Source organism: Thermothelomyces thermophilus, chromosome 7 (genome assembly GCF_000226095.1).
Source record: "Thermothelomyces thermophilus ATCC 42464 chromosome 7, complete sequence".
NCBI lineage: Eukaryota > Fungi > Ascomycota > Sordariomycetes > Sordariales > Chaetomiaceae > Thermothelomyces > Thermothelomyces thermophilus.
In genome coordinates this window covers 1,806,314-1,834,049 of record NC_016478.1, presented here as the reverse complement: position 1 = coordinate 1,834,049, position 27,736 = coordinate 1,806,314, and the positions used below count along the sequence as shown (strand labels likewise).

Below are 27,736 nucleotides of genomic sequence, written 5' to 3'. Positions count from 1 at the left end.
ACTACGCTTTGGGGTAGTGCCGCGTGGCGCGTATTCCGGGGGCTTGTGGTCGGCGTCCCGCAGGCTCCGAGGATCCAGCTGTGGAGGGAGACAGACTTCCGTTGCAGAGCGGTGAAACCCAGCGGGGCGTGAGCTAGAGGAGCGCGCCTAGTGTACGCCAGGGCAATTCTCCGAGCGGCAGCTTCAAGATCGCTCGCCCAGTGCCCCGCGCGACCGCGCGAGAGTTTCGAACTTGCGTGGGTGACCGAAGCAAGGATGACGACGATGCTGTGAACAACGATCGCCGCTGAACGATGGGTGGTGATCAGGACAGCGGCGTTGACGTGCAGCAGGCGGACTGTGATGCCGGGCTGTTGGGCATTGAACGGTTCTAGCGACCTACGAGTACTGTGTGTATGTATGTTAATCCGTACACTACATCACCGACCCCCACTGTCTGTCAGTGCCTTGCCCCGCGGCAGCAGCCGGAGTCGCTGCCCCGCATATTCAGTCGTACACGGGCGCGGGTGACAAGTGCGCGACAGATGCCACAATCGACGGCTCAGCGAAGTTAGTATTCAGAGGGGATTCGAGATGGAGATCGGAGGGCTTTCGAATAATGGCAAACAAATAGCTTGTTTCGGTTACTATAGCAGTCTGAGGGCCATCACGTTTTCGTACGACGCCAACAAGTGCAAAGGGAAGCAAGTCTGAACCTTGGAAGTTGCACAGGTGCGAAATGAACAAGACTGCCCAGGCAGGCGCCCTCGAGGTCGCAGGCTGGCCTGTGCTTTGCGGGAATGGAATCGGTCGATCTGGAAAGCGCCAGCGAGGCCGAACACATGCCCACTCTTTTCGGGCCCGGGACGTTTCGGAATGGCATCACCTCACGGGACACGTACGCGATTTTGGATAAGCAGTCCGCAAGTCTCGATTACACTATGCCATGGCCAATGTATCTCCGTTAGGAAAGGACTCGGAAAGACAGTCATTAAAATCAAACTCGGAAGGCCTCGGCGGCTTCCGCACACCATCCAGTCGCTCAACGTGTGTTCTGTCTCGATGCATGGACGGAAAGAAGTTTTCTCCGGCGATAACTAGCTGGTCTCGGGATTGGATTGACATGTAATAAATGGTCAATCCGAAGCGGAATGTCTGACAAGCAGGCTGGGTCCCAGCATCAGTAGCGGGATTTGAGATCCCGGCAGTAATTCGTACAATACACTACTGCGTATGTATGTACTGTACAGGACACTAGCTAGCCCTGGTACCTTCTAAAACTTCAAGTGCACAACGACCTAGCATGTCACCGTTTCAGGGTATGTGCTGTACGTATGTATGTACCCCACGCAACCACTCTATGCGGCCGCTCCACTCGGCGTTTTCCTCGTTCGGTTTACTGCTCGCTCAGCATTGGCAAAATTTTTAGCTCTACCAAACTATTGCTGGAGTTCGTGCCTTTCCCCTTCCGTCTCCTCATCCATCCATCCATCCAGTTCCTGCCCACCCGCCTCCGTCATGGCCACCATATCGCCGCCCGCCATGTGTGGGGTACGCAGTGGGAGGATACGCAGTATTCGACCAGAAGCTACCCCTGCCTGCCGCAGCGGCTGCGGGCAACGCAGCGAGCAGCAAGGCCACTGCGCTCTGCAGGGAGCTGCTTGCTAGCCTCCTTTTGCCTCGATGGCCCGGCCGGAACAGAGTCATTTTTTGCTCCTTTTTTTCTGTCGTGTACCTTGCGATGTACCTTAGAGTATAAAGCCCAGCTCCAGTCTCCCAGAGTTCCCCGAAGACTGCCCCTCCTTTCCCCAGCTGGGGGACCAACAGCCCTGCCCGCCCAGCAGCGCGCCCTGACGTTCAACGTTAGCCAACGAGCCAGCATTCATCCCATCTCGAGCAGGTGCGAATAGGTTAGGCACCCACCTTACTATTGCTCTGCCGGCGCAACGAGGTCCTCCTTTTCCCCCCACACTCAGCGCAGCTCTTTTGCGCCCACCAAACCACCTACGTCTTCGGTGGTCAACGTTTGTAGCACACTTGCGTTGCTTACCCCGAAACTGGGTCTCGAAATCCCCTTCAAGACTGTTGCATGCGGCCGAACCTGGCGTGGCCAACCTTTGTTAATCCCCGGTTGCCAAGCGCGTGCGCGTAGAGCCAAAAACTTTGTTTCGACCACCATCTCTGCGAAACCCGCGACGTCTCCGCCCGAATTGCGAGCCGTTTCCCCGTCCGGCCTCTTTGGTATATTCGAAACCGACTTGTCGAGACTGGTTGCCATTCGCCCCTGCGTGGTCTCCAACCGACCCCGGGCTTTCCTCACGCGGTGGAAAGACCGTTGCACAAGATTTTTGCGCCGCAACAAGCCACCAGCCTGGTTTCATTCGTTTACTCCACGAAGACGGTCTCGCCTCGCTACAAGACTAAAAAGGAAGAGCAACAAAAAAAGTCGCTGTCACCCGGCCAGATACCAAGTACAGATTCTGTGCAGTGGCTTCTCGGCAACCCCCGCTTCATTATCCTCGTCGGTAAATCGAGGCGCAAGACACCCTTGCCTTAGCCGTAAACTCACCGCCTCATCTTGACACGATCTCTGAGCGATGACCATGCTGCCCTCAGCTTGTTAGAAGAGAAGGTCGCATTCTCGCCGTTCTACAGCTGTTACCTGCTGCGGAACCGTCCAGAACCCGCCGAGCCTCGCTGACACCTTCCTCGATTGGGTCTGTTAACGCCACCCCGGGACTTGTCGAAGCCTCAACAACCAGTTGCCATAAAGTCACTGAAAAATATGGCGGCAAGCGGGAACAATCGCTCAATGGAGTCGCGGACTGGGAGGAGTAATCAAAGTGAGTCGCCCTCGCCTTCTAAATGAAACCCCAACCATCCAGCGAGGCGATGAGTTCAGAGTAATTCGTGGAACGGGTTGCAGACGCGCCTCTTTCAGGTTTTCTCTTCCTCCTCCCGAGGCTCCGATCTTTTGCAACTCCCCGAACCGCGCAGGTCATAAAAACTGACTTTTTCCCTTCTCTTCCCCGTGCCACAGGATACAATTCGAAAGGCGAGCGCCTGGTCGCCGGTGTGGTGCCTTTGACCGAGGACAAGGCCTACGTGATGCTGATACAGTCGACGCGGCGGAAGGGCTGGGTGCTGCCTAAGGGCGGCTGGGAGACGGACGAGGAATGTCACGAGGCGGCGGCCCGTGAGGCCTGGGAGGAGGCGGGCATCTTCGTGCAGATCGACTACGACCTGGGAGACATCCACGAGACGAGCCCGCGCAAGAAGGCATCACCGTCGTCTTCGTCTTCGTCGTCCAAGAGCTCCGGCAAGGATTCGACCAAGGACGGCAAGGACTCGCCTAAGGAGAAGCCCCGCTCGCTCTATCGGTTTTACGAGGTCACTGTTACCAGCGAAGAGGCCGACTGGCCCGAGCGGGAGAAGCGCGAGCGCAAGTGGTTCACGTTCGCCGAGGCCAAGGACATGCTGAAGGACCGGCCCGAGCTGCAAACCGCCCTGGAACGGTCGACCATGAAGAGGTAGCCTTAGGGATCGCCATGTCGAGGGGGGAATGTGCCGTTTCCTGTTTCCGAATTCTTGGTACTGCAATGGCTCAAGCGGTCCTCTTTGGGGGAGACGAAGGCGGCCTTTAACGGGCTAGAGTGCTTTTGTCAGCTTCTTCTCTTCCTTCCCCAAGACTTAAACGTCGAAAGATCTGAAGCCAATGTGGCTTTGAGCCGCCTTGACGCTCACGGGTACACCTCGACATGGCAAGGATATTTTTCTTGGTCTGCCCAAGGTTTTCCCCTTTTCTCTTTTATTCTCTTTGTCTTTATCTTGGTGTTGGTGGTATTATTCCTAGTCAATGCCCAGATGCTTACCTTTGGGTAAGGGGAGTGCATGGAGTTCTTCTTTGTCAGAAGGGCGATGTGTCACCCTGCACCCGTGGGAACTGCATCGGGGTTGAATTGCTCCTTTTGTTGAATTTCGGTCTCCCAACCATGGAGGGGATCGGTCACTCCTCGAAGAACCGGTTGCGGTTAATCCGCATGTGTCCCCAGGAGTTTGTCGAGGGCGGGCTGTGGTAGATCTGTTTCGCGTTGCCTATCTCACACCCTTTTCTTTCCCCTCTGGACGTAAGATACACATGGGTTGGGTATTCATGGGCAGGCCACCTCTTTTAGGGATCCCGGTGCTTGAAAAGAGAAAAAAAAGAGAGAAGAGTCACAGAAATCATATGCGGGTTTGGGGCGGCACACTTCGTTTGAACAACTTGCATTATCTCGGGTGGGTTGGGTTTGCACGGCTTTTCGAAAGCAGCGAAAGAAAAGAGCATCGTAATGCTGTTAAGCAATTAACAGGAATGCAGTTCAATCTTGTTCAGGTTACCCGGCGCTTGGGGGGAGGGGGTCAGGAAAATGTTATCGCTCTGGAGACGGTTTATTGGTCAAAACCGGCAGGGCGCGTACTCGAAGCTGGGGTGGATCTGGCTGCGTTTACATCCACGCACAGCTCATGGTGTTCAGCGAGCATAGTGTAGGCCTTCCGAGAAAGACTCGGGAGCTTAGGGGCATGTTCCTGAACTGAGCCTGAGTTTCTGATAGAATTGGAAGGGACATTTTGACGATGAGTAGACATGTTGAGAGATAATATGTGCATTAGGAGATCTGAAGATCTCTTCGCAGCTGGTGAGCTATGATGTGATAATGGGCTCGTCCTGCGAGAGACTTGTGTTAAAGGATATATAACCTCACAGGGCGAATGATCCAGACGGTGGTACGGCGCCCGTTTCCGAGAACGCTCCCACCACCATTGGTGCCAGTCGAGTCCACGGTAACGGTACCCGATCACGCCTTCTTCCGGCCAACCCCTCCCCTGCCCCTGCAGTCCCGTATTGAGGCTGTTATTATCCACTCACGCCCAAACCCGAAAGATAAACCCCGGCCTCGGAAACCTGGCATTTGCCTATGACGCTCCAGCCGAGCCACTGATCCGTTGTTCGTCTTTGTAAAGAAGAAGACCCCAAACCGGACTTGTCATGAGACGTTGTAAAGGAAGGCCGGAAAAAAAAGGTAACCGCATGATAGGCCATGAAGCAACTCCACCGAATGACTTATAATCACACCGATCACAAGCCGTTCCTCAGCCTCTGTAGCTGGCTGATCAACCCGTAAGCGCCGTAACCCTTGGTCTCGGTCTGCCCCGGACCATCAGCAACCTCGACACCACCGGCCGCTTTGCCGCTCGCCTCCGCCTGGGGCCTGCCGGCTCCGTCCCGCCGGCCCGAAGACTGCTGCTGCTGCTGTTGCTGTTGCTGCTGCTGCGCCTCCACCTCCCTCAGCAGCTCCCGATGTCTATCCTCCACCATCTTAGCCAAGCTCTCGACAAACTTGGTGCGGCCCTTCTCCTCCGCCGTGCCCTTCCAGACGGTGGTCAGCTCCTTGAGTTCCTCGACGCGGCGCGCGGCGTCCTCGATGCCCTTGATCGGGTCGCCCCCGTCGTTGCCGGAGAGGAGGCCGGATATTTCGTCGCGCAGCTTGCGGAGGACCTGCTGGCCTTTCTCCTCGGTGCTGTGGCGGCCGCCGCCGTCGGCGTCCGGGGCCGAGACGGAGAGGAAGGAGGAGCTGACGGAGAGCTCGGAGGGAGGGAAGACAAATTCCATGGCGTCGCCGAAGGTCTTGATGACGGACTCGAGGCGGGAGCGGACCAGGGTAAGTGTGCGCAGCTGGGTGATGTAGGGCGGCTCGGAGGGCGCGCTCGACGTCTCGGCCTGGCCGGCCGGGCCTTCTGCCGGCGCTGGCGCTGGTGCTGGCGCTGCTGTGCCTTCAGCGGCGGCTCTCGTGGCCCCTGCCGTGGCTCCCGGGGCGGCCATGAGTATCGACTTGCGTCGCTGATGCGCAGACGTGCCATGGCTGTCAACGCCGGCCTTCGGCTCGGCCATGATGTCCCGGACGCCGCCCGGCACGAACCTGGAAATGTCATGCTCGAGCCCCTCGGAAAGCGCCTCCGCCAAACTGAGTGTCTCGCCCCGCAAGAGCTCTACCTCGTAGGCTAGGCGGCTGCCACTCCTGAGGATGTCGTTTGTCAACTCGGTCAGGGTATTGGTCAGCCTGGTGGTGTGGGCGTTGAGCTGAGAGAGCAACTCCTGCGTCTGTATCGAGAGTTCTGCAAGCGGTACTGCTTCCCGGGCCGAGCCTTGGCTCCCAGATGTGCGAGACGAGGTTTGCAGCGGCGGTAAAGTCGCATTGAGGTATGAGGCGGCGTCAAACGACGGGCTCAGAAAGTCCTGGAGGAAAGGATCTGCTACATGTTGAGAACGTGGCTGGGCGACACGTCTCGACTGCTGTCTGGCGTGGATGGCTATGCTCCTCGTCCCCGATGCGGCACTGCTTTTCCTCCGGCGGGCCGCCTTTGAGTCCCAGGCCATGTTAGGTGGACGAGGGGAGAATGAGAGAATGCAACAGCACCCCGAAAGACACTGGGACGGGACCGCGTGTTCCCCTACTGATGTGGATGGATTGGCTCAATGCGAAAGAAAAAAAAAGGGAAAAAAATCAGAAAGACAGAAACTGAAGAAAGTTTGACTGTGTGAATGTCCCTTCGTATGAATTCAAATGAGTAATGATTCACCTGCTAGATCGACTTCACGTCATTGTTAAGTGTATGAGAGGAAACAATGTTGTACTCGCTCCATGAACGTTGAATACAATCTTCCTGGTTCAGGCTCCGTGAGGCCGATGGGTCCGGCTGTGGGGTCTTAGCGCAGTGTCCCTGGCGCTGTAACATTTAACACTCATTGACGTTATGGATTACTTCAGCTCATCAGCCTGCTTAGTAAGGCAACTCCGTCCGGAGGGGCTAGACATAGCTAATTAACACAAACTTCTAGCCAAGATCAACACCCAGAACCCGACCACGGTCGCTGCCATTTTCTCTCTTTCTGATTTCTCCTATGTCGCGGGTTCGCTCGTTGCGCTCTGTTGGAGATGGCCACATGCATGAGACGATGCAGGTCAGAGGCGGGAGAACAAGGCAAATAAGAGGTGACCGAACATATAGTTCGTGTCCTGGACATACATACGGAGTAATCCGGTGAGTGTGCGCGAACATGTAGCTCTTGACATGCGCGGCCGTGGAAGTTGTTGATTGGACTTTTTTTTTTAACCCAGAGTTGGAAAAGTGTTTGCCCAAGCCTCCTGCAGGCACTTTTCCTACACCTTTGAACCGTGACCTCGAGAAAGTCCACGCGCTCTGTGCCCGGTTGCAGAGATGGCCTGTTCGGCGCTCGACCCCGCCGTTGCTGCCTGCGCCTCACAGGGAGGAAAGCGCTCCTGCTTGCTCAAGGCATCATTGACCGATGAGTTTCCTTGTTTCGCACTAGGGCATGAGACCAATCCAGTGCAAGGCATCCTTCTTGCGCATCAGATATCACCCTTTGTTGGTTTCGTTCCACCGGTCCCAATCCGTAGCATTAGAAGGAACATATGCCAAAGCTCTCCACCTGGTCTTCTGCCCATGGGTTTTCCGCGCGTCGACCTTCCCAACCCAATTCAGTCGAGTGGTTGACGGTTTTAGTTTCCTGACCGAACGGAAGGCTGCCGATCTTGTGGCTAGCCTCAGCCTCCTTCGCTACACCAGGAGCCTCAATCCCCATCTCCCCCATTCGCCCAAGGCCGACTTATTTCAAAGGTGACCGACCGAGCAATCTGTGAGCTCGAGTCCCTCTCAAGAGTAGCGACAAAAACCCTGTCTAGCACGACGCTATTCCCCGAAACCGACCTGAGTCTTGAACCCCCTATGCTCCCGCAACGCCGCCATGGGCTTCAAGAAGTTCAAGGCCGATGTCTCCACGGCAGGCCAGAAAGCTGCCAGCGGCGAAATTCCAGGCGTGCGCTCCATAACGACTGGCGACTCTGATGGCGAGGTTGTCATCAAGTACCATCATGAGAGCTTGCTGGCAGATGTTCGCATCCAGGCCCTGGCTCAGGATGTCGGCGAGTATCCCGACGGAAACATGTTCATGCTCTGGACCGATGATCCAGATCCGCCCACACCCGTGGCCGCTGCGGTAAAAGCCGCCCGAGAATACCTGCTAGGCATGTCCGTCTACGAAATGGTGACGGAGCTGGTCCGCCGCTTGGAGAAGGAGATTGGCCGCGCACTTGACGGAGAGGTCGGAAGCCCGGGCGACGTGACTGAAGAAGACGAAGTTGACGACTATGATGTTGCATTTGACACAGACTATCCCTCAGATGGGGACGAATTTGGCCTCCCGTCACTGCCAGCGCAACGCTCGCACCACAACTTGAACTCGTCAGTCAACCAAAAAGACTTGCTTCGGCGCATCAGGAGAGACCTCCGAGAGGTAAGAGAAGCTGGCTACAGAGTCGGCTTCCTCGATGGCTTTGGCAAGGATTCTACAACCGGCACCATTGCTCTTTCCATCCGTCTTGACAAACTGGCTCTATCGAACGAGGCCATGGAGGCGTGGGATGTGAAGCCCACCGAGTACGTTGTCCTCCTAGTCCGGTTCGACAGGAAGTACTATCCACTGGAACAAGTCTTTAACCAGGCTGCCGCGCGCACGGAAGTGACCTTCCGCATCGGAAAATGCAGCAAACACAAGCCGTCGATCGAGCAGGCCTCGCGAGCCTTCGCAAAGCCCAACCGTTCCGTTTCCACCGAGGGGTCCGAACCAGTGAAGTCGACAGAACGGGATAGCGATGAGACAAGGTTCGAGAAACTACTGGTCTCTAACTCGTTGGACTCGTTCATGTGTGAGAGTTTCATATCTCTCCTCAAGATCCGGGAGGCTCACGGCTGCAGCTGGGAAAAGGCCAATGACGTCTTGTTGTCAAGGATCGGTTTAGTTGCCGAGGAGAGCTGGGGGTATAACCCGCACTCTGATGCCGACTCCAACAACACTGCCCCCGAGCCCGAACCTGTTCGGGTCCCCGGCGCAGACCACCTTCTGCAGGGAGGCAATGACAGCGAGCGCAGCTTCCCTCTTATTGCGGTCCAGTTCGCCATGCGCTACTTTGTTAGGTGCACCGAATACTGCCTGCGGTGCCATCGTCGTCTCGAGAAAGGCTTCGAAGCTCTGCGGCCCTACGTCTGCTCTGACCCACTGTGCCTGTTCCAGTACATGGCCGTGGGACTCGGCCCTTCGATAGAGCATGAGATTCTTACGGAGCCTTACGTTGTCGATCTCCTCGTCAGCCTATGCTACGCCGCCGTCCAACCAGCCTCCATCCACTTGGCAAACAATCCTTCGAATACGCGTCCCAAGTTCCCAATCCGCTCCTTCCCGGTCGGCTTGCGCCTCAGGGTTCCGGACTTGACCAATCCCACGGCAGTAACATTCAAGGCGAGGCTCGAAGCCGGTGACAAGCATATCGTTTTTGAAGATGAGGCCGCGAAAAGCCTCGGAGGCCGCCTGGCACCAGGCGCTTGGCTTGCTTTCCCAAACCCCACGACGCGCCTCATCCGGAATGCACGGGTGAAGGAAGTCTACAGCTCTCCCAAGACCGCCGTTATTGAAGTGATTGGCGAGTCTGTCGTCTCTTGGTCCTTTTCACAATACAGTCCGCAATACTTGCCAAACCAACCAGGGCCGAGTCCTGCCACCGGTAGCATGACGCCAAGCGCAGCGACGGACGACGCTGACATGGTGGATATCTACCTCTACGACACTGACTTTGACTCCTTGGACGACTTCAGCAAGGCCGCCGCAATGCGACATCTTCTCGATACCCTTCCGCCCATCCTCGAGATTGAGGAATGGCTGGCCAGTCACCCGGGGCACAGTTTCCGCGCCATGGGACGCATCTCCCCCGCTGCCGCGTCGCTCCTTCAATGGATTGTGTCCTCAAACCGGTCCTGTATTCTTCAGGTTGACCGCTCGCGGGCTATCGCTCGACGAGCAAAGGGGCCCATCGAGAGGGGAAAACCAGCGCCCGGCGCGAAGAAGAAGAACATGGGGCCTCCGGAGACCGCTGGAGTAGCTGGCAGGGGAAGAAACCGGGAGCACGAGCGCATCTTGGGCATGGATGGATGGGTCCAATTCCGCTTTGCCCAGGGTGCACCAGACAAGGAATTACGCTTCAACCGAGCCCTCCAAGAGGTCGCTGCACGCAAGCACATCGGCCATAACCCGACCATTTTCGCATGGCACGGGAGCAACTTAGCAAACTGGCACAGCATTCTGCGGACCGGCTTGGACTTCCAGAACATCAACAGCGGGCGCGCCTTTGGGCATGGTGTCTACTTCAGCCGGTGGAAAGAGACCAGCGTGGGATATGCCTCCAAGGGGCAATCGTGGCCCAACTCAGACCTCGGCATCACCAACTGCTTGAGTCTGAACGAGATCATCAATGCACCGGACGAGTTTGTGTCCTCTAACCCTCACTACGTGGTGTCTCAGCTGGATTGGCAGCAGTGCCGTTACCTCTTTGTCCAGACAGCCGCGGGTAGGACGCAGGAGTTGGCTCAAGACCAGGCAGCCAATGGTGGTACGACGACCAGCCCGGCTTTCTATCCACAGGCGCGGGGAGGTGAGGCTTTTGGACAAGGCTACCAGCCCTTGAAAATCCCTCTGTGTGCCATCCCACTTCGAACAATTGGCCCGGCACCAGCCACGCCGCCGGATTCCGCGAAACGGACAATGCACCTGCTGGAGGAGAGTGAAGACGAGGATGCCGAAGACGCGTCCCGCCTGATGTCAGATGATGAGGACGACGACTTCTACATTCCACCGAGCAAAAAACCAGCATCGCCGGCCTCTAGTGTGGGCGCGGCGAGCATTCAAAACATATCTCATGTAAGCCGCGGCGGCCCTCCGAGCCCGGCCAGCAGCAGCGTCGGCCGCGGCCTAACCGAGTTTGAGCCCGGCGCACTAGACCTCTCAACTCTCCCGCGCCTTCAGCCCCCTTCGTTTGCGACCGACGGCGCCACAAGAGCGCTCAGCCGCGAGCTGCGGGATCTCCAGGCCCTGCAGGCCAAGACACCACTTCACGAGCTCGGCTGGTACGTCGACTTCGACAACGTGAGCAACCTGTACCAGTGGATCATCGAGCTGCACAGCTTTGACGTAAGCTTGCCGCTAGCCCAGGACATGAAGCTGGCCCAGGCCACCTCGGTTGTGCTCGAGTTGCGCTTCGGATCGGACTTTCCCTTCTCCCCGCCATTTGTGCGCGTTGTCCGCCCGCGCTTCCTGCCCTTCATGGAGGGCGGCGGGGGGCACGTCACGGCGGGCGGCGCCATGTGCATGGAGCTGCTGACGGAGTCGGGCTGGAGTCCGGCCAACAGCATGGAGAGCGTGCTGCTGCAGGTGCGCATGGCGCTGTGCAACTTGGAGCCGAGACCGGCGCGGCTGGACCCCAGGCTCCTGAGGAAGACTGGCGCCCGCCCCGGGTATAAGGGGGATTATAGCATCGGGGAGGCTATCGAGGCCTTCACGAGAGCCGCGAAATCGCATGGTTGGACGGTACCCAAGGGGTTGAAGGTTACTGCCCTGGGGGGTTAATCGAACCGGCAGGGTTCGGAAGAGAGAACGGGGCCCATGATGATGGATCCAGACGTGGGCTTTTCACGAGGCAACGACGACTACATACGCAGTGGGAGGTGCTAACTCGATGTATTCTGTGTATACCTGATCAAGACGCGATGAGCTTACGGAGCAGCGGGTAATACTAGCAAGTAGCGAATTTCGCTTTGAGCAGCGTTTTTTTTTCCGGTTCGGACATACTAATACAATTTTCTTAAGAAAGCTCTTCACTTGCCGGGCAGGACGTGTTGCCAATCGCTGGTGGTGCTGTCGGGATTGTAGCGGACCGCTGGGGAAGTGAAGACCGCCTTCCAGGTTTGCTTTCCTGTGGTTGCTATTGGCGCGCAAGAAGCCTTCCAAAGGCAGCTCTATTCCTCACTTCAGCTTGCTTCGAGGACCGCGAACTCATATGACCTCGAGCTTGCAAACCACCCAGTTCGTGGGGCCCGACAAGCTCATCACATTGGGCCCGGTATGGCATGAGCTTAGGAACATTGGAATCCTGGCCACGCATGATTGGCAATGGCCAAGGACCTCTACCGAGCGACGGGATCGCTCGGAGCTCGCTTGTGGAGCGGGAGGTTGCGGGTAGTGTACCCGGTTCCTTAGCGTGGACCATGCATATGTATGTTACCTACCGATGTATGTACGGACGTACTCCGTTATTGTTGGCTGAGTGCTTCACGTCATCTGCGCACGCGTGTCTGGGGACGGACGCGCAGTTCTCTTCGTATTTTAGGCGATACATGAGTTGATAATCGAGATTTGAGTGCTTCCTCCCTCGTCCTCTACCGGCTTTCTCCGTTTCCGAGTTTCTCACCGTCCTTACGCCATTGAGCCTTTTGGAACTGGCGCGTCTGGCAGTGCTGGTTACAGACTTGTTGTACACTCGATAGCCACAGGCTGCATGGAGTCGTAGTAAGCAAAATTAATCAACCAGGTGCAGGCATTTCAGGCAGAAATTAATTATTCGGGAACGCCCTGCATGGCCTGTACGTACTGTATGGTAAGTTAAGTGACAGGGTCCACCGGGCAGGTACAGTACGAGTTCTTTCCTAATAACTAATCAGAACTGCTTCTGGCGCCCAGACAGAGAGCGCCCATTCAAAGCAGCACCTGCTCCACAGCAGCTGCCAGCGCCCGGAGGGCCTCCTCACCCCCACATCGGCCTCGCGCCAATTGCCCAACCGGGCCCCTCACCTCCAAAATTTCAGCACCACACTGCAACCCAAACAGGGCAAGCTGCAAACGGGAAACCCAGCTCGCGACCCGGCATGGGAGCACCCCGTCAGCACCTCTCTCAAAGCACCACAAAACCGAACGACCAAATCTAATCTCTAGGGTGTTGGCCGAGTCAAATTTACAAAATATATTAAAAAAAAGGAAAAAGTTAGGAAAGGGTGGGGAAAAGAGAGACAGACCAGGTCCCGAAAATGGCATCCAGCCAACACGTCCTCCTCTCGCCCGCCGAGCTCGCCTACCTACACAGCTCGCTCTCCCTGACCCCGCCCATCCGGCCGGACGGCCGGTCCCCGACCCAGTTTCGCCCCCTCGTCGCCGAGACCGGCATCCTCCCCGGCACCAACGGCAGCGCGAGGATATGCTTCGCCGACGGCACCGAGGCCATCGTCGGCGTGAAGGCCGAGGTCGAACGGACTGCGCAACGGCCGGGCGACGAGACCGTCTTCCTCGAGGAGGGCGGCGCCAGCGGGGATGGGGATGACGACGACGGCGGCGAGGAGGGGGAGGGAGGAGAGGAGGAGGATGGTAGGAAAGGAACCGGGGTAGATAGGAGGAAAGGCGAGGCGTCGTGGGTGGAGATGACGGTTGAGATTCCCGGGCTGAGGGATGACGACTCCGGGACGACCTTCTTGTCGGCCCTGTTGAGCGAGGCGCTGCTCGCGGACGGCGAGTTCGTCAAGAAGCTGTGGATCAACAGGCGGTTTCATTGGAAGCTATATCTCGATGTAGGTTTTGTTTTGTTTTGTTTTGTTTTTTTCCCTGTCTCCCCGTCTTGACTGTTGTGGTTTTCCCCGAGATGGGCGATGCCACGGCAAATCACGGCAAATCACAGATGGCTAACTCGACATCATCCCAGATCATCCTCATCTCCCCACCCCTCTCCTATCCCCTCCCGCTCCTCTCCCTCACAACCCACCTGGCCCTCCTCTCCACCCGCCTCCCGCGCCTCAAATCCGAGGGCGATGAGGACCCTTTCTTCGACGACGACTGGGCCGCAGCGCCCTATCTCTTCCCAAGGTCGACCTCATCCACCACCGCCGCCGCCAAACAGACAGTCATCGCGACCCGGCCCCCCATAACCCTCCTAGTAATGGCCGTCGGCAACAACATCATCTTCGACCCGTCCAAGGAGGAGCTCGCCGTCGCCGACGTGGCCTTGGCCGTATCCGTCACCAGCGGCGGCGGCGGCGGCGGCGGCGGCGGCGGCGGCGGGGGTCGTCAAGGGAGGAACAACGACGACGCCGCCGGTGCGGACATGGACGTAGACGGCATCGCCGCGGGGGGCAGGAACCTACGGCTGCTGTCCATCCGGACGATCGACCCGCCGTCGAGGCTGACGCCGCCGGGCGTGCCCAACGCGGCGAACGCGGCGTACGGGGCCGCGGCCCCGGGCACGCAGAAGATGCTGGAGGCGCGGACCGCCGAGACGGAGGCGGTCGAGGGCGTGTGGAAGCCCCCGCGCGGGGGCGCCAAGAGGATGGTGCTCGGGGCGCTGGTGCAGAAGGTGCTCGAGCGGGGCGGGGTGGTAGACGAGGTGTTGGATGCCTTGGAGGGGGTTGAGTTGGGGTAAGGGAAAAAGGGAAAAAGAAGAAAGAAGGGTGTGTGTGTGCAGTGAGTTGAGGGGTTGTTTTGGTTGGGAGGTGAAAGAGAGGGAGGGGATATCCGATGCTTTTCTTCTTTCCTCTTCTTTTCTTTTTACTGTACCCCCCTCCCCCTCCCCCCCCAAACCTCAACCGCCCGCCTCAAGTTCCCATCCATTTTTCCCACCCGCTGTCCCGAACCGTCTACTGTACAATCGTCGCGCCTTCGCCTTCGTACGTATGTTATGTATACAGCCATCATGATGATAATTTTAAAAGATACCCAGCCATTTCCCCTTGGTCTTCTCGACCACCGCCTTCCTCTCCTCTTCTGTCAGCCGCTTCACCTCCGAGCCCTTCGGCCCGTCAACACCACCCTCTCCGGCGTCCCCGTGCCCGCTAGCCTCGACCGGGGCTTCTTCTTCGACCGGGGCGGCAGCCTCAACCTCCTTTTGCGCCGCATCGCTGCCGCCGCCGCCGTCTTCAGCAGTCCTGATCTTGGCCATCGGCTGGTTGAAGAGCCCCATCTCGTCGGGCAGCCCGTGGGCCTTGCGGTAGGCGGCGCGCTTGGCCACGTCCTCGACGTTGCGGCGGCGCTTCTCGTTGATGCGCTCCGCCTTGTGCGCCTCGTGCAGCCGCAGCACCTCGATCAGCACGCGCACCGAGCCGATCGGGTGGTACAGGTACTCGGACGCCGGCGGGAGCATGTCGGCGAAGGGGGACGTCCTCTGGAACGAGAGGGCGAACGTGTAGATGGCCAGCCCCGTGAGCGTGCCCTGTTGTTTTGTTTTTTTGTTTCGTTTTGTTTCCCGTGGTTAGAGGAGGTTTTTTTCGTTTTAGAATGGGAAGGAAGGAAGGAAAGAAGGAAACTTTGGGGCCGGGTAATGAGGGAGGGAAACGTACGACGGTGATGACAACATGGATCCAGCGGCTATGCAGGAACCAGTGGGCGAACGTGTTTGGCGGCGGCGGCAGGCCCGGGTAGTCGCGGGAGGCTTGCGCGCTGGCCTCCTCGAAGCTGAGGTCGCCGCCGTAGTGGCGCGGGATGCTCTTCTTCGGCAGGCGGGAGCCGTGTGAGGGGGGATTGAAGCGCTCCGGCTTGGCGAGCACCCGCTGGCCGGACGGAGTGCCGGCGTTGCTGCTGCTGCTGCTGCTGCTGCTGTTCCTGGCGAGCCGCAGGAATACGCGGCTCCGGGTCGAGACGGAGGCCGGAGCCGAGGCCGCCGGAGCCGCCCGGCGCCATATCAGGCCGGTCTGCGGGAGGAGGAAGCGGGGGATGATGGGTGCTGCTGGTGCCGGCGTCATGACTACTATAACTAACTGCCGCCGCGCGTGTCCGCACAAATTTCGAGTGAGCGAGGAATGAATTCGGATTGAGGTAATCCGTAGTGTACGAGCGAGATCCCTCGAAACGAGGGGAGGCAATCAAAGATTCTTTGTCTCCTCTCTCCTCCCTCTTTTTGCTTATCCCCGGTTCCTCTCGGCGACAGAAATGCAACTCGGTTTTCTGGGTGCCCGATCGGGGGTCCCTCGGCGTCGGGGCAACAAGGCAATTCGCAGGGTCGCGGACGTTGCGGTGCGGCTCAATCAGGCGATATGCGAGTGGTCAGAAAATTCGCCTGCGTCAAGTTGCTGCAGGATTCTGCTGCTATCCCATTCCGGCTAGCGCTTCTCTTCTGCTGTGCAGTACTCCGTACACTATAGTAGCTCGCGGTCCTCGGGCCAAGGCGCGTCTTTGGGTTGCCCCGGGGGGGGGGGTGGCGGCGCGCCAACAGTGCCGGTCGCTCCCGAATTTGCCCGGGGCGACTGACTAACAGTCGAAACATGATTGGCACAAGTTAGAAAATAGGTGGGTCATTTTTCCACGGATTACCATGGCTCGCTCGTTGGATGATCAAGGCTTGGCAGTGTTCATCGATGCAAAAAATCCGGCGCGCGGACCTGGCACGGCGATTGCAGCAAACTAACACCTCATTCCGAAATTTTTCTTGAACTCTTTCCTACTTCCCTTCACATCCGACCTTGCTTCGCAATATCTGCTCTTCCTCACCAACACCGACTCCTCTCAGACACTCAATCCTCTCACTACCCCAACCGTCAAGATGGGCTTCTCTGCTGGTAGGTGCTTTGCAACTGATGTGTGCTTCCGCTCCCCCGATCCCGCAGTTCGGCCACTTCCGAATGCCTTCCGTCGCATGGCTTCTCGGAGCCATTGGCATCTCAAAACCCGGCCCGCTCTCTCCTGAAGACGTCCATGCCTCTTGGAGGCTGGCCCGACTCCTCGCAACTCCTCAATATTCCGCTGCTGTCGCCCTGCAGAGGCCTGCGTCACTTCAGCTGTCTGGGGCCCTGCGTTATTTCTCGGGCGCAAGCTGGCTGAAGGTCGGCAAGTGACGCGCAGCCGCCGATGCGTTGCGCAGCAGGCTGAGCAGGTCGAGCGTTGCGGCAAACACGTTTCCAATAAAGAATCCTGGCAGTGAATTGATAGCTAACCTCAACCCCCCCCTCTCTCCTTCACAGGTGACGCCAAGAAGGGTGCCAACCTCTTCAAGACGCGCTGCGAGCAGTGCCACACCGTTGACGCCAACGGCGGCAACAAGATCGGCCCCGCGCTCCACGGCCTGTTCGGTCGCAAGACCGGCTCCGTCGAGGGCTACGCCTACACCGACGCCAACAAGCAGAAGGGCATCACCTGGAACGAGGAGACTCTGGTATGTCATTCCGTCTATGTGTGTGTGTGTGTGTGTGTGTGTAGCCGCTAACGCTCTTCCAGTTCGCCTACCTCGAGAACCCCAAGAAGTACATCCCCGGCACCAAGATGGCCTTCGGTGGTCTGAAGAAGGAGAAGGACAGGAACGACCTCATCACGTATGTCACACTCCACCGAACGCCCTGTCAGATCTTGCACGTAGACTAACGCATATTTCCCCCCCGACCAGCTACCTCAAGGAGGCCACTGCCTAAGTTTTCCGGTTGTTGTAATCGGGGTTTAGGCGTCCCTTGTACTACCATTTACTCGATTTCTTCGCTTAAACAGCCAAACCCTCGACAAAAAGCACGCGGTTGCCGGTTCCGGTTGCGGACACGGTTGCGAGAAGGACGGGGAGTTGGGTCCGTTGTTGCTACTATGACCTTTTTTGCATTAGACGGGACGGCTCTTGTACAGCACAAGCAACTATCTGCTGCCATTTGTACCATAGAGGGAGGACGACGACATGTTCACTAGACGAGACGGGCTTGGGCGAATGTAGCCTGATTGATGAAAGATTAATCTCCTACTCTTTATAGCGCCTCGGCTCCTTTCTTTCTCCACTGTGCCCATTCCCATTATGCCGTCTCGCTTTGTTGACCGACTCGACCTGATCTGAGAGGATGACGGGGACAAGATGTTTTCGAAAGACACAAAGAGATGCCGAGACCCCGAACGCCGAAACAGTCCCCTTGGCCAACTTGGACAGGGTGCAAATGTCTCTCTCTTCTAACGCCGACCCAACCTTCTTTTACTGACCCTCTAGCATATACTTGTCCGCGTCCTTGACACTGGGCTTGACCTCGGTGAGGGCCTTTTCCCAGTCCTCCATCGTGATAACGGGCTCGAGAGCCGCTGCCGTCCCCGCCGCACCCGCACCCGCGCCCGCGGGCCCCCGCTTCCGCATCAGGTACGCCCTCTCCAGGCACGCCTGCGCGGCCGCCTGCATCAGGTTGCCGAGATCGGCACCCGAAAAGCCCGTGCAGCGCACGTCGCGGGCCACCTTCTCCAGGACGGCCTCGTCCGTGCCGATCGGTGCCGTGGCGCCGCCCGGGGCGGGGGAAGAAGCGTCGGGCATGTCCACGTCCCCTGCCGCCGTGGCCGCCGCCTTCGCCTTGGCCGTCGTCTCCTTCCTCGCCTCGGCCACCGTGTTCCGGTACAGGGTGCGGAGGATGTCGACGCGGTCGTCGGGGGAGGGTAGGCCGACGTAGATGCTGGTGCCCAGGCGGCCGGGGCGGCGGATGGCCTCGTCGATGATGTCGGGCCGGTTGGTGGCCCCGATGACGTAGATGCCGGAGCGGTCGCCGACGCCGTCGAGCTCGGTGAGCAGGGTGTTGACGACGCGGGCGCTGGCGTCCGAGAGCGAGTCGTCGCGCTTGGGCACGAGCGCGTCCATCTCATCGAAGAAGAGGATGCAGGGGGCTGACGACTTGGCGCGCGCGAACAGCTGGCGCACCGCCCGCTCCGACTCGCCCACGTACTTGTTGAGCAGCTCGGGCCCCTTGATGGAGATGAAGTTGGCCTTGGACTCGTTGGCGACCGCCTTGGCCACCAGCGTCTTGCCGCAGCCCGGCGGGCCCCAGAGGAGGATGCCGGCGGCCGGCTTGATGCCCACCGCGCTGAAGAGGTCCGGGTTCTTGATGGGCCCGATGATGGACATCTCGAGCTTCTTGCGCACGTCCTCGAGCGCGCCCACGTGCGACCAGGTCGTGTCGGGGATCGTGCTGAAGCCCTCGCGCTTCGACGCCGGCTGCACCCGCGAGACGGCCGCTCGGAACTGCGCCATGGTGATGCGGCTCTCCTCCCAGGGCGCCGCCCGGTGCTCCTGGAGGAGGATCCAGTCGCGCTGCCGCTCCGAGGCGCTGCCGAGGTAGTCGGGCGCGCTCTGCGCGCGGGCCTTTTGGAGGAGGTCCTCGAGCTTGCTGCGGCAGCTTCCCGAGACCGCCGCCTTGACGACGTATTGGAGGTCGCTGCCGACGTAGCCGGGCGTGAGCTTGGCCAGCTCCTTGAAGTCGACGTCGTCTGCCAGGCTGAGGTCGCGCGTCAGCGACCGGAGGATGTGCTCGCGCGCCTTCTCGCTGGGCATGCCCATGTCGATCTCGGCGCTGAAGCGGCGGCGGATGGCCGGGTCCAAGAAGTCGGGTCGGTTCGTGGCGGCCAGTACGACGACGTTCTTCCCCAGCGGCGTCTGCTGCTTGATGCGGTCCATGCCGTTCATGATCTCGGCGACTATGCGGCTCTCCATTCCCTTGTTTGCGCTCTCGCGCCTGCCCGCTATGGAATCGATCTCGTCGAAGAAGACCAGGCAGGGAGCGAGGCGGATCGCCTCGTCAAAGACGTCGCGGATGTTCTTCTCGGACTCGCCCGACGTCCCGCCCACGATGGACGGCGCGGAAACGGGTATGAAGGCGACCCCTATGCTGCCGGCGACGGCGTGCGCGAGGGTCGTCTTGCCGCAGCCGGAGGGACCGTGGAGCAGGACGCCGTTGTCGTATCGGTAGCCCATCTTCTCGCAGGCCTCCCCGGCGCAGAGCGGAAACCAGACCTCGTCCAGCAGGCGGTCGAGGGTGTCGTCGACGCCGGCAATGTCCAGGATGGAAACGCCGGTTGGCGGGCTCCTGTCCACCTCCTTGGGGGCGCTCTTCCTCTTCTTGGGCCGTGGCTCGCCGTTAGGCTGCCTGTCCCCGGCAGCGGTAGGAGTGTCCATGCCAGCTACAGCAGGGGTGGCCTCGGGCTGTGGTGGTGGTTGCGCCCCGGGCGTTGTAGCGGGAGTCTCGGCAGGCGTGGTGGTAGCTCCTGTGCCGGCGGCTTTCTGGCTGGCAAACCCCCAGGATTTGGCAATTTGGCGGTTGAGCAGGTTCTGATCGCGTTCCGCCTTGGCCGCCTTTATCCTTTCCTGCTCCTGAGCCTCGAGAAGGTCGTCAGAGTCTTCCTGCTCGTCGGCCTTGGTCTGCTCCCTTCGTATCGCCAGCACCCGCTCGATCGAATCCTCCAGGGGCCGCTTCTTTTGGCGGGCGAGGCTTGAATTGGATCGCTTGATGCTCTCGTAGACCGATCCGACCGTGAGCCGGGGCTTACGCCCATCCTCCCCCTCCTCTTCCAGTTTGAGCACTATTTGGTAGACGTCGCGGTCTAGGCCCAATCTCATGTTGAAACCTTGCCGTCGTGACATGCCTTCTGCCGACAATCCAAATCTGGTATCACGAAAAAAAAGGAAAATAAAGATCAAGTGGAAAAAAAAAAAATTGAAAATGAGAGGCAGGTGACAGACAGAAAGAACTCAAAAAAGTTCCAGAAGTCGTTAGACTGTCAACCTCTCGAAGGGCTGTCCAGAGGTATATCCAGTCCGGCAGCGGCCGACGTGTGCTTTCCTGCTCATCATAAAACCGATTGATGAAGCGAGTGGGATGCGGAAAAAAAAAAACCTTGAGTCGAGGGTACGGCAGCGGTACACAGTGCCGGTGAAATCCTCTATTGCGAAACCAACCACTGGTAGCCGACAACGAGCCGGCCTATGTCATCAGAAATGCAAACATTGAGCTTCCCTTATGAGACCAGTGCAAGAGTATCTCGTAATCGGACTTCAATTCTGAGAATTTCTTGTATCGATCGTTCTCCATGGCGATGAAGGGGATATCGTTTTTCTTCAAGCCGGTCACAGTTGTATCATCGCTGGCCGTACTGTGTAGCAACCAATGAGAAGCCGAGATGGAAGTTATGAAAATCTCGGACGGATAGTTTGAATGGAAAAGATCCAGGAGATAGATAGGATACACTAAGAGAGTATCAGAGATGCTAAGAATTTATCGAATCATTTTGAGAAAGAGTGGAAGCGATAGTACGGAAACAAGAAGCGGAAGGTACAAAACAGGAAAATTGACATATCGAACCCTAACCCCCGATGTAATGCTTTGTAGTGTGTAAGTCGTACTCCAAATCTGGAAAGAGAGGCTTCAATGATGAATCTCGGAAACTGCCCTCGGGACTCTTTCGCTGAGCTTGACCGCCGATCCTTCTCTTTCTTCTTACTCCAACATCTCCACCCTCGCCAAGTCCAACATTCTCAGCATTTCCCCCGCGGACGCCCTTTTTCTCGGATCAGTTTCGGCCATCCGCCTCAGCGAGCCAACCCTGTGGTCTACATCGACCCTCTTTGCCAGGTTGTGCACAAAGATGGTGGTGTCACATTCCCCTCCGCCCCGACTTGCCATTGCCCTGTCCAGCAAGCAATGTCAGCCATTCATCACGCATTACGGTAACTAGGCCGCCATAGAAACCTCAGACGCATGAGAGCACTGCCGTCCTCCCAAATCCGTCACAGGTGAGGTCCAGTATCGATGCAGGAAAAAGGAAAGATAAAACAATAGAATGATCAATGGACGGGACGAAAAAAAAGGAAAAAAAAAGAAAGGGGGGGAAGGGGGGAGAGGGATGTGGGGGCAAAACCAGAAACAAAACATACCAGATCCCATTCAGATCCAGCACCCACAGCGCCGTGACATACAGCGCCCACACGTCCGACTTGTGCGACTGCCGCTGCCACCGCAGCCGCCGCCGCGGCCGCTCACTGCCCACGTCGCCGCTCGGGAACAGCTCAGGCGCCATGAAGGCCGTGGTGCCGCGGACCGTGCCCGCGTCGATGCGGGACTCGTGCTCGCACAGGCCGAAGTCGCCCAGGCGGAAATGGAAGGGGAACGGGGAGGCGCCGGTGCCCCTATCCCAGTCGCTGTCCCAATCGTCGCCGCCGCGGTCTTTGTCGCGGCCGCCGTAGCCGGGGGCCAGGACAAAAAATATGTTGTCGGGCTTCACGTCGCGGTGCACGTAGCCCCGTACGGAGAGGTAGTCGAGGGCCTGGAGCATCTGGCAGAGGACGTGCTTGGCGAGGACGCGGCGAGGACGGGCCATTCCTTCGGCTAGGGACGCGAGATTGCCGTCCATGAGGTTCAGGACGATCTCGACGTGCGAGGTGCCCCAGCCCTCAGAGCCAAAAGTGCGTATGATATGAGGCTAATCAGGCCGGGGGGAAGGGGAAGTGCTGTTTAGTTGCTGCAAGGTGACTTTATCCCAAGGTGACGGGACAAAACTCACATGATTGAGCGTGGGAAGAATGCTGCCCTCTCCTCTCCGGGCCAGAGTCATTGCGAGGTCCCAGGAGCCGTTCGGCGGGACCAAGACTTTGACTGCATAGAGACGACCTGTGGCCCTGTCACGAACCTTGTATACCGTGCCGAAGCTACCGCTTCCGAGCTCACTGAGCAAGCGATACCTCATTTCGAAGAGCATCCCTCTTTCTCACTCTGTTCTCAATAGGCACAGCGGACGGGATCTTTAAGCACACTTGACACCTTCTCCGCCCCTTTCATATATATATATATATCCTGCCCGTCATGTCCGCAACCCCCAAGCCCCAAGCCCGGGGAAGGGGCCGTCACAGAACCATCTCGATGCCCCCATTCTATTCTTCCATACTTTACTGCGTTCCCCTCCGAGGTGCCGTTCCCATTGTATGTACTAAGAAGGAGAAGGAAATGCGTCAGATTCTTCGAACTCGGACCACCAGGCGGCCATGGGACAAAGACACACTCGATATGACACACGCCACTGATCCCACAACGGGCCTACATCTCTTATTGTTTACCTTTCCCTTTCCCCCATGTTCTCCCCGGCAGCTAACTGTCTCAGCCTTCTGCTCCGGGCCGCCATCCGCGGCATCCGCTTCTGCTCCAATAGGAACCACAGCCGGTTCAGCGGACGCGGCAGTGGAGGGCGCTCCTTTGTTGCTGCGGTTGGTTGTTCAGACGTGGCGTTGCTCTGACTCCCAGACGAGGGCGGAACAAACCCGGTCTAATCGAGTAGTATCTACAGCGGTCGAAACAAGGCTAGGCGCGTGAATTGACTTTTCGACGTTGCATGAGCCACGCGTGGATATCTGTGTTTCTGAAGATAAGTGCGGATCAGGAATACTCTTTGGACAATGCCGATGATCTGCCCACGCCTATTTGACAGATGATGACAGAGATTCTCCCATGACCTTGTTTGTCATGGAGTGTTTGTCTTCAACCCGCTCGCTATTCTATCACTTGCTAGTCACCCCGAATGTATTGATGCCCCTGACTCCCGCCGCAGCCTCGGTAAGCAAGATGCTTCATGAACAGAAGAAACAAACCAACGCCCCTTCCCTTTGAATGTCCCGTTCAAGAGGGAAGAATGATGCACTGAGAAAACCATACACAGCCAATGTATGCACCGTCCGCCTTGCTGTATACAATTTTTATCCCTCAGTCCGCCGAATCGGTGAAGTAAAGGGGGCCAAGTGGGCCTCAACAGCCAAGGACGATAGACGCTAAGTGAGACTTGAGTATACACAATTCAGAAAACGAAAAAAAAAAAAGGTTGGGGGGGTTGGGATTACTGGTCCCAGGCCTTGATGCGCTTCTTCAGAAACTCAAACGACGAGAAGAAGACGGCATTGACGGCACACGACCGTCCCATGGATACGCCGAGGCCGCGGTACATGTTGCGCTGGAAGAAGCGGATCTTGACGGGCTCGACCTTCTCGCCCTTGGAGTACATCAGGGAGTTGCGCTGGTAGATTGACTTGGCCGAGTCGACGGGGTCTGAAGGCACAGGGCAGACATGTTAGCAATGCATGTCCGTCTCGGGAGGAGACAACATTCCTCGAGGGTGTTAGCTTACATATCAACGCCCAGGAAACGATGCCGCACAGGCCCCCGGCCACGACGACGACGAGCGGATTAGAATGGGTGCCGTCGCCCCCGAAAGTGGTCAGGAGCTGCTTGCTGCTTTCGTACGTCATGAAATAGGTTGCCGTGCCGAGCGTGTCGCGCACTACAAGAGACAAGAAGAGTCAGTCACCTCGCCGGATATTGTTGATACCAACAAAACTAGAGAAAAAAGGAGAGTAAAAAGAAGAAACTAAAAAAAAAAAAAATGGAAAAAAGGGGACCGCGCTTACTCAGATGTAACCGAAATCCCGTGTACAACCCGCCGAAACCCCTGTGCTTGATGATGTTCCCCAGCGTCTTGAGCGTTCCCTTGTTCTGGTAGCTCGCTGCGATCGCGTGGCTTCCCGGCTTTGGATAGTTCTTCTTGTCCGCCAGCAGAACGGACACCTGGGCGCTGAGCTTGGTCAACTCGAACGGGCCTGGCAGCGAGAGTGTCAGTACGCAGACCGCCGATCCGGCCCCCCTCTCCGCTGCCAAACTCACAGGCTATGACCGTTATGCAAGACCCGGCCGTCGCGCCGGCCGCGCCAAACGTCGCCACGGACCAGAAGCTCGGCAAGCTCCCCGGCGAGCTGACGTGGGCCATGACGTCGACGCCCAAATTCCGCTTGACCCAGTCGCAGTAGGCGTGCTTGGACCGCTGGTAGATGGAGAAGGAGACGGTCCGCACGAGCGTGATGCTGGCCATGGGCGCCGTGACGCCGCGGAAGAAGCCCCGAAACTTCTCCGTGCTGTACGTGTGCTTGACGCAGTCGAGGAAACCGGCGTACCGGTACGTCTGCATGCGCGTCTTGACACTGTCGAGCGGGAAGGTTGTTAAGGTGGAAAGCACGCTGGATGCCGAGGCTGCCACCTCGACACGGTAGCGCTTGACAAGGCGCTGGTAGCTCGATATGGCATCGACACCGCTGGATGCGGGAGCGCTGGAGGGCGCAGAAGACTCGCGGCTCAGGGCGGCCGCTGCCGCAGCTGCCGTCGCCAGTCGCGGATCCGGAGAGATGTCCTCGTCGAGGTTTCTGTTTGTGTGGCGCTGTTCCCTCAGGTTCCTGTCACGTTTTTGCGGCTCTTGCTGCTGCTGCTGCTGCTGCTTCTGCTGCTGCTGACCGTCATGCTGCTGCGATGAGGATGAAGGAGGCATGATGGGAAATGGAGGGCGGCGGCCGTGAGCTGGACCATCTTGTAGGAGGATGGGGCGATGGCGGTCGTCGTCGGCGGCGGCGGACTCTAGCTCAGCAGGCATGCTATCTCAACGGATTGTATTTTTTTTCCCCCCCGTTGTCTCGGTGGTTAAGTTCTTTCCCTCTCCGCTCCCCGTCTCGTTTCCTCGAATGCGAATATTCGTCTCGTCTTATCGAAGTGCGGCAAGGCGCCTCTCACGGAGCAGCCGTCAGCCAGCAGACGGTGGTCTCGGGGGTCCAGCCGAGACCAAAGTCCTCAGCGGAAGGGTCGCGAAAGGGCCTGGGCCAGCGGGTGAGGGTCCATAAAGAACCCCCGCCGGTCTGGTCGGAGGTGGTACCTTTGTCGCTCTCTTCGGTCGGTGGGAGCTCAGTTGCGGCGTCAATGAGGTCCAAACGATGGGATAGGAGTTGGGGGGGCCGAAAGCAACAAAGGGCTCGAAGAGATGGGGTGTAGTAGAGGGGCAGGCGTTGATATGCATGCCCTTGCCCGCAATGATCGGGCGTCAATTGGTTGGATCGACGGGCGAAGGGGGGGTGATAGGGCGAGCCCGTTTGTTGCGCAAGGACGATTGCAGGCAGGGAGGAGGTTGCGAGCGGTGTTGTGAAGGATGCGCGACGGCGTAGCTCGATTGCGGGGTCATGACACCAAGCAGCTTCTCATGTTCGTCTTCGTCGCTGGGGGTTGCTGGTGTCGGTCAAAAGCCACAGGTCTAAGCTCGGCAGCGCACAAGCTCGCTCCACCATGCCCGGGGCCCTTTTTTAGCGCGGGGCCGACCTCGGCAGGTCCCTGATTTCTTGTGCCCCGACTCTCGCTATCAATTAAAGGAGCACAAACAATGCACCGGACGCAAGGCACTGTATTTTCTGTCAAAGGAAGCTACAAGAGAAGATCTAGCACTGTGTGCCGCAGTGGTGTGAAGCGGACTTGCTGGCTGGCTTCGTGACTGGCTACGACGGCTTCAATCCGGTGAGAAGTCAACCGGCACGGTAACGTCATTGCTGCAGCATCGCTAGCCAATTGAGGAGAGCTTCCTGCGGTGGGGTGGAGGCCAGAACAACCCACAGCCGGTTTGTGATTTCGTACGAGTACACTCACGAGACTACCGCGTCGTATCAGAATCCCATGATACAGATGAACAGATGAACTACACTCATTCAATGACCAGGCTTGGGGGGGGGGGGGGGGCAAGCTTCAAAGGCAATGCCTGGAAACGATTCCCCAAAATGCGCAGGCGAGTGAGGTGTACTGTAATCCGTACTCTGTACAGTACGTAGATACAAGTTTCCATCGCTTACCCTAATCCGCGGTCCCGATGACGCCCCACCGCCGCAGCCCGTCCGAACCCCTTAACATCGGCCTTCCAGTACGGAGTAGTTACCCGACTGAACAGGCTGGCCAACCGCACACCAATGGATCTGCGGGCGGTCGGAACCAAGGACCCTCAGATTCGTGACCCGAAGCTCCTTTATATACTCCTTTATAGATTTCATAGTGCTGATCCAACTTTCAATCGAAGTTATCCAACTTCCTCGGGTTGGCTAGCTGTCGGCGTTTGCTGGAACCCAAAGCGCATCTTGCCTTCCGACAAGGGAGAAACGGTGCTCTCAGCCGAAAAGAGCTCGGCTCACGCAGGCGTCAGCCACCGCGCAAGGGGCTGTCGTGCTGAATGAAACTCGGTTGTGCCACCTACGAGGGGACCGGGCAAGCTTCCGTTGGCTGGCGGGGCACGGCATTGGATAGGTCGGCGTGCCGGCAATCGGCAAGTAGCCCGGCAGACGGAAACCCCGGTGACCTCTTTCTGGGTATGCATGCCCACACACCAGGGATGGGGAGTTCACCGCAAACATAACCCCATCGTATCATTGAGCATAGCAATGGTCCGCTCAAAATGCTCATACTCTGTCCCCTTGATGACATCGGGGTCCCTATTTCCGGCCGCTCACGTTAGCATACGCATACAAGAAAAAAAATATATATAATGAGTTGTTTAAAAGGAATAAAACGGTAATAAGATATAGAACAGACCAACAGGAGACGCGATAAAAGTGGAAAAAAAAAGGAAACCGAATATAAAGACAAAACCACAAAGCCCGGAAAAAAAAAAAAAAAAAAAAAAAAAAAAAAAAACTCACTTCTTCTTGGCCTCTTTCCTGTTCTTTTCCGCCTCGTCATGCCGCACCCGCATCCGCCACGCCGTCCTGCTCGCCTCGCGCGCCCGCTCCCAGTGCACGCGGCACAGGTTCTTGAGGATGCGGTGCTCGAGCCCGCGCTGCTGGGCGGCGGCATTGAGGAACCAGACGGTCCGCCGCACCCGCTCGGCGTCGAACGTGCCCCGCGGGTCGCGGAACCCCTCGCGCAGCTTCGCCGTGAGCGTCGACCGCGACGGCTGAGAGAACTGCACCGCCCTCAGGCCCGCCCGGAGGAGGCGCCGGTAGGCGTGCAGGAGCTCTGTCGTGGCGGGGGCGGCGGCGGCCATTGTCCGTGTCCTGGTTGTTGGGTTGTTGATGAAGGAATTGTTCAAATGTTGGGTGTTCGCGGTTCCTGGCATCAAGATCAGATCTCCGACCGAGATATGCCCCAGATTCGAGGCCGCTTCTTGAGCTTGCTGTTTGGTGCACGGACCACCCAATGACCACCTTCTGCTCACACCCTCCCTGCCCCTTCCTTCACACCAGTACGAGAACGCCCGATTGACCAACACGATTGCGACGGGAACATGAGAACG

At 58.1% G+C, this 27,736-nt stretch overlaps 10 protein-coding genes across 10 annotated transcripts; 4 read left to right on the top strand and 6 right to left on the bottom strand.

The window, feature by feature from the left end:
- The first annotated feature begins 1,799 nt into the window (after positions 1 to 1,799).
- Positions 1,800 to 4,351, top strand: MYCTH_117406 (uncharacterized protein). Its single transcript, XM_003666856.1, has 2 exons — positions 1,800 to 2,822; positions 3,020 to 4,351. Exons 1-2 carry the CDS (start codon positions 2,765 to 2,767, stop codon positions 3,511 to 3,513), a joined length of 552 nt encoding a protein of 183 aa, XP_003666904.1. The 5' UTR covers positions 1,800 to 2,764; the 3' UTR covers positions 3,514 to 4,351.
- A 668-nt stretch (positions 4,352 to 5,019) lies between these two features.
- On the bottom strand, positions 5,020 to 6,662 carry MYCTH_2312038 (uncharacterized protein). The gene has a single exon (XM_003666855.1). The coding sequence runs from the start codon at positions 6,395 to 6,397 to the stop codon at positions 5,099 to 5,101; it is 1,299 nt and encodes a 432-aa protein (XP_003666903.1). The 5' UTR covers positions 6,398 to 6,662; the 3' UTR covers positions 5,020 to 5,098.
- Positions 6,663 to 7,661: 999 nt separating this feature from the next.
- Positions 7,662 to 11,612, top strand: MYCTH_2312036 (uncharacterized protein). Its single transcript, XM_003666854.1, has one exon. It carries the CDS (start codon positions 7,787 to 7,789, stop codon positions 11,492 to 11,494), a length of 3,708 nt encoding a protein of 1,235 aa, XP_003666902.1. The 5' UTR covers positions 7,662 to 7,786; the 3' UTR covers positions 11,495 to 11,612.
- Positions 11,613 to 12,750: 1,138 nt separating this feature from the next.
- On the top strand, positions 12,751 to 14,481 carry MYCTH_2312035 (uncharacterized protein). Its single transcript, XM_003666853.1, has 2 exons — positions 12,751 to 13,482; positions 13,614 to 14,481. The coding sequence occupies exons 1-2, from the start codon at positions 12,949 to 12,951 to the stop codon at positions 14,325 to 14,327; spliced, it is 1,248 nt and encodes a 415-aa protein (XP_003666901.1). The 5' UTR covers positions 12,751 to 12,948; the 3' UTR covers positions 14,328 to 14,481.
- A 1-nt stretch (position 14,482) lies between these two features.
- On the bottom strand, positions 14,483 to 15,735 carry MYCTH_2312033 (uncharacterized protein). Its single transcript, XM_003666852.1, has 2 exons — positions 15,241 to 15,735; positions 14,483 to 15,113 (listed from the first exon to the last, which is right to left on the bottom strand). The coding sequence occupies exons 1-2, from the start codon at positions 15,640 to 15,642 to the stop codon at positions 14,610 to 14,612; spliced, it is 906 nt and encodes a 301-aa protein (XP_003666900.1). The 5' UTR covers positions 15,643 to 15,735; the 3' UTR covers positions 14,483 to 14,609.
- A 569-nt stretch (positions 15,736 to 16,304) lies between these two features.
- MYCTH_2316564 (uncharacterized protein) lies at positions 16,305 to 17,627 on the top strand. Its single transcript, XM_003666851.1, has 4 exons — positions 16,305 to 16,455; positions 16,858 to 17,048; positions 17,111 to 17,205; positions 17,277 to 17,627. The coding sequence occupies exons 1-4, from the start codon at positions 16,440 to 16,442 to the stop codon at positions 17,299 to 17,301; spliced, it is 327 nt and encodes a 108-aa protein (XP_003666899.1). The 5' UTR covers positions 16,305 to 16,439; the 3' UTR covers positions 17,302 to 17,627.
- Positions 17,594 to 20,428, bottom strand: MYCTH_2312029 (uncharacterized protein). Its single transcript, XM_003666850.1, has one exon. The coding sequence runs from the start codon at positions 20,232 to 20,234 to the stop codon at positions 17,838 to 17,840; it is 2,397 nt and encodes a 798-aa protein (XP_003666898.1). The 5' UTR covers positions 20,235 to 20,428; the 3' UTR covers positions 17,594 to 17,837.
- Positions 20,429 to 21,149: 721 nt separating this feature from the next.
- On the bottom strand, positions 21,150 to 22,225 carry MYCTH_2121454 (uncharacterized protein; the record flags this gene model as incomplete). The annotated part of the gene is made up of 3 exons (XM_003666849.1): positions 21,150 to 21,172; positions 21,670 to 22,093; positions 22,175 to 22,225. 3 exons carry the CDS (start codon positions 22,223 to 22,225, stop codon positions 21,150 to 21,152), a joined length of 498 nt encoding a protein of 165 aa, XP_003666897.1.
- Positions 22,226 to 23,463: 1,238 nt separating this feature from the next.
- On the bottom strand, positions 23,464 to 25,345 carry MYCTH_2312027 (uncharacterized protein). The gene is made up of 4 exons (XM_003666848.1): positions 24,316 to 25,345; positions 24,063 to 24,251; positions 23,783 to 23,935; positions 23,464 to 23,703 (listed from the first exon to the last, which is right to left on the bottom strand). Exons 1-4 carry the CDS (start codon positions 24,968 to 24,970, stop codon positions 23,495 to 23,497), a joined length of 1,206 nt encoding a protein of 401 aa, XP_003666896.1. The 5' UTR covers positions 24,971 to 25,345; the 3' UTR covers positions 23,464 to 23,494.
- Positions 25,346 to 26,790: 1,445 nt separating this feature from the next.
- On the bottom strand, positions 26,791 to 27,557 carry MYCTH_2312024 (uncharacterized protein). The gene is made up of 2 exons (XM_003666847.1): positions 27,144 to 27,557; positions 26,791 to 26,936 (listed from the first exon to the last, which is right to left on the bottom strand). The coding sequence occupies exons 1-2, from the start codon at positions 27,485 to 27,487 to the stop codon at positions 26,846 to 26,848; spliced, it is 435 nt and encodes a 144-aa protein (XP_003666895.1). The 5' UTR covers positions 27,488 to 27,557; the 3' UTR covers positions 26,791 to 26,845.
- Positions 27,558 to 27,736: the final 179 nt, after the last annotated feature.

Excerpts from the sequence above, each read along its gene's own strand:
- MYCTH_2312035 (XM_003666853.1), top strand. The coding sequence starts at position 12,949 with ATGGCATCCAGCCAACACGTCCTCCTCTCGCCCGCCGAGCTCGCCTAC. Across the intron at positions 13,483-13,613 it reads ATTGGAAGCTATATCTCGAT|ATCATCCTCATCTCCCCACC; the intron begins GTAGGTTTTGTT and ends ACATCATCCCAG.
- MYCTH_2312027 (XM_003666848.1), bottom strand. The coding sequence starts at position 24,970 with ATGCCTCCTTCATCCTCATCGCAGCAGCATGACGGTCAGCAGCAGCAG. Across the intron at positions 24,252-24,315 it reads TTGCATAACGGTCATAGCCT|GCCCGTTCGAGTTGACCAAG; the intron begins GTGAGTTTGGCA and ends TCTCGCTGCCAG. Across the intron at positions 23,704-23,782 it reads CGTTTCCTGGGCGTTGATAT|ACCCCGTCGACTCGGCCAAG; the intron begins GTAAGCTAACAC and ends CTGTGCCTTCAG.
- MYCTH_117406 (XM_003666856.1), top strand. The coding sequence starts at position 2,765 with ATGGCGGCAAGCGGGAACAATCGCTCAATGGAGTCGCGGACTGGGAGG. Across the intron at positions 2,823-3,019 it reads GACTGGGAGGAGTAATCAAA|GATACAATTCGAAAGGCGAG; the intron begins GTGAGTCGCCCT and ends CCCGTGCCACAG.
- MYCTH_2312024 (XM_003666847.1), bottom strand. The coding sequence starts at position 27,487 with ATGGCCGCCGCCGCCCCCGCCACGACAGAGCTCCTGCACGCCTACCGG. Across the intron at positions 26,937-27,143 it reads AGGAAAGAGGCCAAGAAGAA|GGACCCCGATGTCATCAAGG; the intron begins GTGAGTTTTTTT and ends GGCCGGAAATAG.
- MYCTH_2312033 (XM_003666852.1), bottom strand. The coding sequence starts at position 15,642 with ATGACGCCGGCACCAGCAGCACCCATCATCCCCCGCTTCCTCCTCCCG. Across the intron at positions 15,114-15,240 it reads TCCATGTTGTCATCACCGTC|GGCACGCTCACGGGGCTGGC; the intron begins GTACGTTTCCCT and ends ACAAAACAACAG.
- MYCTH_2312038 (XM_003666855.1), bottom strand. The coding sequence starts at position 6,397 with ATGGCCTGGGACTCAAAGGCGGCCCGCCGGAGGAAAAGCAGTGCCGCA.
- MYCTH_2316564 (XM_003666851.1), top strand. Across the intron at positions 17,049-17,110 it reads CCTGGAACGAGGAGACTCTG|TTCGCCTACCTCGAGAACCC; the intron begins GTATGTCATTCC and ends ACGCTCTTCCAG. Across the intron at positions 17,206-17,276 it reads GACAGGAACGACCTCATCAC|CTACCTCAAGGAGGCCACTG; the intron begins GTATGTCACACT and ends CCCCCCGACCAG.
- MYCTH_2312036 (XM_003666854.1), top strand. The coding sequence starts at position 7,787 with ATGGGCTTCAAGAAGTTCAAGGCCGATGTCTCCACGGCAGGCCAGAAA.
- MYCTH_2312029 (XM_003666850.1), bottom strand. The coding sequence starts at position 20,234 with ATGAGATTGGGCCTAGACCGCGACGTCTACCAAATAGTGCTCAAACTG.